Source organism: Egretta garzetta, unplaced genomic scaffold (genome assembly GCF_000687185.1).
Source record: "Egretta garzetta isolate BGI_Z169 unplaced genomic scaffold, ASM68718v1 scaffold209, whole genome shotgun sequence".
Taxonomy (NCBI): domain Eukaryota; kingdom Metazoa; phylum Chordata; class Aves; order Pelecaniformes; family Ardeidae; genus Egretta; species Egretta garzetta.
In genome coordinates, this window is record NW_009260839.1 from 3,107,427 (window position 1) to 3,112,453 (window position 5,027).

Genomic DNA, 5,027 nt, shown 5'->3' on the forward strand with positions numbered 1-5,027 from the left:
TTCAGCAGGGTGTGAAGGCCGTTCTGCCGAAGGGACCACGGTGACACATCAGGGTGGGCACCTGAGCAGGCATGACACCCTGGGGAGGAGCGGGGAGCTGTGTCTCCGGGGCTCCTCCATCCTGGTCTCTGCACTCAAGCCAGCAGTTCCCCTGAGAGCCTTTTCCCACGAGCCCCAGATGCTCCGTGCTAGGCTGAAGACCCCCTCTTGCAGCACTGCTCTCTTTGCAGCTTGGTCCTGATCTAATTGGGGACAATGCTGTCTCATCACCCCTAGGGACACTTTCGTCACTGACATGGATTTCAGCAAATCCCTGGAAGACTGCAGCCACCTGCCCTCACTCCCTCATGCTCCTTTCCTTTGTGCAAACACATATGGGACATGGCACCCTCACACCTACCCATCAAAACGTGCCTCCCAACTGCCGTCCCTCGCACCCACATCCCCTGGGGCCATATTCTGCCAGCTGCTTCCCACTGCCTCCCTGACCCAGGGCCACCACGGCCACCCCCCTCCAGCATCTCCCGTGACGAGTCCTCGGGTGCCAAGCAGACTGCTCTCGTCCGATGAAGCCCATGCCCTTGGGTGCCAGGCTGGCTGTGCTCACACAGGCAAGCTCCAGCCCATGGGCTCCTGCACAGGGACAGTCATCAGGTAGCTGGAGGGCACATAGCCCCTCTGGCCATTCACTTCCACCAGGCTCCACTCCTTGCTCCCCTTCTTGTCGTGTGGCTCCAGCACCACCACGGGCTGCCCTGCCTGGAGGCTCACCTCCTGCGGACTCCGGGCTGCGAAGGAGAAGCCGGCGACCACCTGCAAAAAGCAGGGGGAGGGGGGAGGAAGCCCTTGTTGGATGTGAGAGACAAAGGGAGAAAGGCCGTACATGGCAGGACCTAGACGGGACATGGAGGTCATTTCCAAGAGGGCAGCACAGTACTGACATCGATGCAGGGACCCCACCAAGTACAGTTCTCTTGCTCTGCCCACCCCAGGTCCCAGCAAGGCAGACACCAGCCTCACTGGCCAGGCGCTGTGACACTCCCCTGCTAGGCACATGGCTGCACATGTATGACCACGTGCATGCTGGAAAAGCAGGTCCACCTTCCCACCCACACGCTGGACACACCAGGACTAGCATGGAGCTGTTGGGGTTGCTAGGAATGGGCCTGGGGGGTGTCCCCCTCTCTCACCTGGAAAGCTGGGGTGAAGGTGGCCACCTGGGGCCTGGGAGCTTCAGGTGGTGCATACGAATATCGCCTTCGTTCTGTGCTGTTCTCCAAGGCTGGCATCTGCATCCCGGGCTGCTGGCTTTGCACCGGGCAATAGGGCTGGAGTTTTCCAGCAGGCACAAACCCTCGGGGACCTGGAGGACATGCACACACAGAGAGGTCATGGGGCCCCCACTGCCTGGCACATGTAGGACTGGTTGGAGGAGAGAGGAAGGACAACTTGGCTGTTGCCTGGCATGGCACAGCAGCCCTGTTCAAACTGGTCCATCACTAGGGGATATCCAGCAGCAAACCCCCCCAAAAAGGGGTTTTTAGACATTTTTGTGTGTGCAGGGGATTCTCCTTTCCCAGCCATGATGAGCCACGAGTGCTCCCTCATGGGGAAACCTGAACTTTACAGCTAATGGCTACGGGTACAGCTGGCAAAGCAGAGGTGAGTTTGGGCTGAGCAAACCCTGGAAGGGAGGACCTGGGAGGCAATGGCCCGCTGCTTCATCCAAGATGAGAAAGTGGTTTGGGTTTGGTTTCTGACCCTGGTGCCAAAGCAGGGAGAGGCTCCCAGTCGCACTCACAGTACCTCCAGCATCCACCAGCCATCTGCTTGTGTTCCCCTTAGTGTCCACACTCTGCAGCAGAGCTACAATCTGTCCCCTTTGCAAGGTCAGGTCCAAGTCTTTGCTGCCACTGATGTTGCTTGTCACTTGGTAAAGTTTGTCTGGGCCGTGCTTGCTCACGAGGGAAAGGACCTTCCGCTCCTCGGCAGGGTTCAGAGGCTGGTGGGGAGCAAGAGACACAGGAGCACTTGATGAGACAGGCAGGAGACTGAGGCCCTCCATGTACACGTGCTCTCCTTTCTGCTGGATCACATCCCCGTGAGAGGGTAAGGAGAAACTCCTTCACGCTATCTGCTCTCCTTCCTGGTTTGGAAACAAGCATCCAGAACCAGAAGAGCTGAGACTGTTTCATCCCCGGTTGTTCCCAGCCAGTTGCTGTTGGGAGCTTGGGGGAAATACTGTGGCTGTGGCAATCCCCCGTGCCACTTTCTGAGCCAACCTTCCCCCCGAGGAGATGTTCTGCACTGGGAAGCCACAGTCCTACCTCTTCATCCCATTGGTCTGAGACACCCCCTTCCCAGCTCCTACCTGTGTCACAGGGCTTGGTGTGACCGTCTCAAACGTCTGGCAGAAGGAATGGAGCTGAGCCCCAGACTGCCGCAAGGTGTCTTCCACCATCTTCCAGAAACTGGGCACAGGCATACGGCCATGGGGCATCTGTGAAGACAGACCCTGAGATCAGAGGGGGCCCTGGGGAGGAGCTGTGGGTAGGGTCAAAAGAGAGGGAGCAGGAAGCAAGAGAAGAGACCTTGTCACTAAAGATGCACCTTGCACCTAGGACGTGGTTCCCTTTGGCAAAGAGAGCTGCTGCTCTCTGGCTTTGAGCCACCTGCCCTGGGCAGGGCAGTCACACACGGGGCTCCTGGGCTGTACCCAGCCCACCGCAGCAGCTCCTGCGTCCTGCTGTCCTGCCACAAGCCCACAGACTAAAAAGGAATGGATGCAGCTGGTGGTGGATGTAGCTCTGGGGTAGATGTCTGCAGCAAGAGGAATCTGCTGTCATGTCTAGGTCTGTACGAGCAGTGCCTGAGAAGACATCTCCATGTGGCTGCATCTTGTTCTCATCTTGCTCACGGGTCAGGCCAGGGCCGTGCTCTGCCGCAGGGCTCTGGACTGGCCTGACCCACCACGTTTGCAAACATCAGGCTCAGAGAGTGCTGGGCAGTGAGGAGTCCTGGGAGATATCTCCCAGGGGATGGAGGTTCGAGGGATGCTCATTCCTCAGGCCAGGAGCTGTCCTTCTCCTCCTTGCCTTCCCAGCACAGAGCTCTCGGGAGCGCAGCGTTAACACTGATCTCTCAGGCAGCACATCAACAAATTACCAGTGGTGTCCTCAAAGAGAGCACAGGACAGTTCCTGGCAGTGAAGAAGAGACAATTTGGCTTTCCCCAGCTGAAAGGGGAGGAGAGATCACTTACAAATGCTAGACAGGGAGCTGTGTGTCTGCAAGGGCAGGCTTGGGCTACAGCAAACCTTCAGTGCCCTGACATCCCAGTGATGCCCCAAGCCTGAAGAAGGCAGGTCTGGCTCAGCAATCGCACTGGTTTGGGCGCACACGCCAAGCGGTCACTCTTACCTGCTCCAGCTCCTTTTCTGCCTGGTGCAGGACCTGGGCAGCCAAGTCCCGTTGCAGGGTGCTGAAGGAGCACAGTATCTGCCCCAGAAGCTGGAGAGCCACCTGGTTGAACCGCGGGAGCTCGGCCACAAGCAGGGCATTGATGGCAAGGTAGGTATTCATGGCTGCCTCCTCGTCGTATGTCACGCTGCCCATCTCACTCTTCCGCTCCTGGATCTCCTCATAGTCCAGCAGCTTGTCCAGGCGCTTCTTGACGAGCTGCTGTGGCCCCACCAGCATGTCTGAGAGGCTGCAGAGTGGCTGGCAGACCAGCCTGTCCAGCCGTCGCTTCTGTGGGGCAAGAGAACACAAATCTCCACGTAAGCCCCCCCCCGACAGGTCTTACAGAGGAGAAAAGGCTTGGGGACCTGCTGAAGGGCTTGTGTGGAGTGGGGAGCATCTGAGGCGTCTTTCCCTGAAGGCACATAGGATGCCAACCAAAGCAAACCCTTGGTAGAGAGCAGTCATGCATGCCACAGTTCACACCTTGAGTTCCATGCAAACCATTGGGTAGGACCCTCACACACAAGGTCCCATGTGCCAAAGGGGTGCCGCAGTGACTGTCCCATGCAGGTCATAGTGTCCTGGTTTGACAGAGGCCCTCAGCCCAGGGTCTGTGTGGTTATCCCACATAGCTACCCTCCCTCCGCCTGCTGGCGCTCCCTGGGGATGCCGGCATCCAGGTGCGGGGTTCAGGCTGCCCTGCCACACTCTTCACTGCTCGGAAAACCTCCCTGACTGCATGCATGGTGGCAGCCACCACCCAAGAGGGAGTCCTGGAGAACCAGTCAGGGGTGGTGGAAGGAGACAGATGGGGGGCTCTTGGGTCCCAAAGGCAAGTATGGACGCCCACAGAGTGTGGGTAGGTTGGACTGAGGTTTGGTGGCAAACACCTTGTGTGAGTCAAATAAACGGTACGCCTGGCTTCCCACCATCCCATGCTCTGCTGCAGCCCTGCCCGCATGGCTGGCCATGGACATGTCAGGGCCCTGAAGGCACAAATAGTCTTTAATGGCCCAGACCAGCATCACCTGAGGCCTCCACCCACCCCCCTGCCCACAGCCCATATAAGGGCCTTCAGCTGTTACAGGAGCATTGCTGTGGGTAAGCTGGTTTCTGCTTCTGTCTCCTAGGTGGACCTTTGCTGTAGGTAACTCATCTCCTAGATGGACCCCTCAGATGGACATTGCAGCTTGTCTCCAGCCCTAGATGGACTTTAGAGCTGTGTTGTAGCCATGTCTCTGGTGCTGTCTCCTTTTGTTTCTTGGATGCACCCTGGAGCTGGTTCTTCACTTTGTGTGTCTGGGGCTGCTGATGGACCCTGTAACCTGCCCCCCTGGGGGACTGTGCCTGCTGGTGAGGACACTGCCTGCTCTGGGGTCCCCCACAGTTCCTGGCTGCCCTACCCCGGAGCCAGTCCCTGCTGCACCCTGGCAGAAGGTGTGAGAGCAAGGCTTGGCTGTGACCCTGAAGGAGACACACAGGGGAGGAGCACTCACGAACTCTGGGAATACAGTGCCATGGAGATATTCTGCAAAGCGGCGGTACTGCTGGGCAGGTCCCTCGTCG

The 5,027-nt window shown here is 58.3% G+C and overlaps 1 protein-coding gene across 1 annotated transcript in view; it reads right to left on the minus strand.

The window, feature by feature from the left end:
- Positions 1-603: 603 nt before the first annotated feature.
- ARHGEF37 (Rho guanine nucleotide exchange factor 37) overlaps positions 604-5,027 on the minus strand; it is a 10,891-nt gene continuing 6,467 nt past the window's right edge. The window contains exons 8-13 of the mRNA XM_009647045.2: positions 4,958-5,020; positions 3,420-3,749; positions 2,372-2,500; positions 1,807-2,002; positions 1,191-1,363; positions 604-813 (exon numbers count right to left, since the gene is read on the minus strand). Of these exons, the coding sequence (XP_009645340.1) occupies positions 604-813; positions 1,191-1,363; positions 1,807-2,002; positions 2,372-2,500; positions 3,420-3,749; positions 4,958-5,020 (1,101 nt within the window). The remainder of the gene's footprint in view (positions 814-1,190; positions 1,364-1,806; positions 2,003-2,371; positions 2,501-3,419; positions 3,750-4,957; positions 5,021-5,027) is intronic.